Source organism: Etheostoma spectabile, chromosome 9, assembly GCF_008692095.1.
Source record: "Etheostoma spectabile isolate EspeVRDwgs_2016 chromosome 9, UIUC_Espe_1.0, whole genome shotgun sequence".
NCBI lineage: Eukaryota > Metazoa > Chordata > Actinopteri > Perciformes > Percidae > Etheostoma > Etheostoma spectabile.
In genome coordinates, this window is record NC_045741.1 from 20,112,822 (window position 1) to 20,113,356 (window position 535).

The 535-nt window shown below is 37.0% G+C and overlaps 1 protein-coding gene across 1 annotated transcript in view; it reads right to left on the reverse strand.

Moving 5' to 3' along the window:
- The window catches only part of uox (urate oxidase), a gene marked incomplete in the record, with an annotated part of 4,924 nt that overhangs the window by 356 nt on the left and 4,033 nt on the right, over positions 1-535 (reverse strand). The window contains 2 exon segments of the mRNA XM_032526564.1: positions 1-70; positions 378-501. Coding sequence (XP_032382455.1) covers positions 1-70; positions 378-501 — 194 coding nt within the window.

Genomic DNA, 535 nt, shown 5'->3' on the forward strand with positions numbered 1-535 from the left:
CGAGGCCCATTTTTGTCATGTCTATAGTGATGTAATGCTGGTTGGGCATGACTATCTCTATTTCATCAACCTAAAAAAAAAAATACTTAGCAGCCTGAGTTTTTCTGAATAAGCTAAATTTGCATGTTGCATAATGTAAACTTTTTTATTAGATGTTACACAAACAATGCACCTCAAGAATTCTTTCCCTCATTTGTAACATGCAATAACTGTTGACGTGTAAACGTGTGTGCAAAAGGAATGAGCCATACAGTATTTGTAAAGACGTGTGTGTGGCTGAAAATTTGGAGCATATTTTTTTGTTTAGTTTTATTTCCTTTCAACAGATTTTACCTGAAGATGTGATATAAATCGTATGATCTAAAAGGTTGATTTACCTCAGGAACTCTATGCAGGGCCAGAACCTGTGTTTCATAAAGGGTCTTCTGCACAGAGGGTGAGAACTCTCCACAGTCGTAGGGGCCAGCAAACTTCTCAATAATTGTCTCCTTCACACACTTCCTATGAAGACGTTGATGTGATGATCATTAGATGT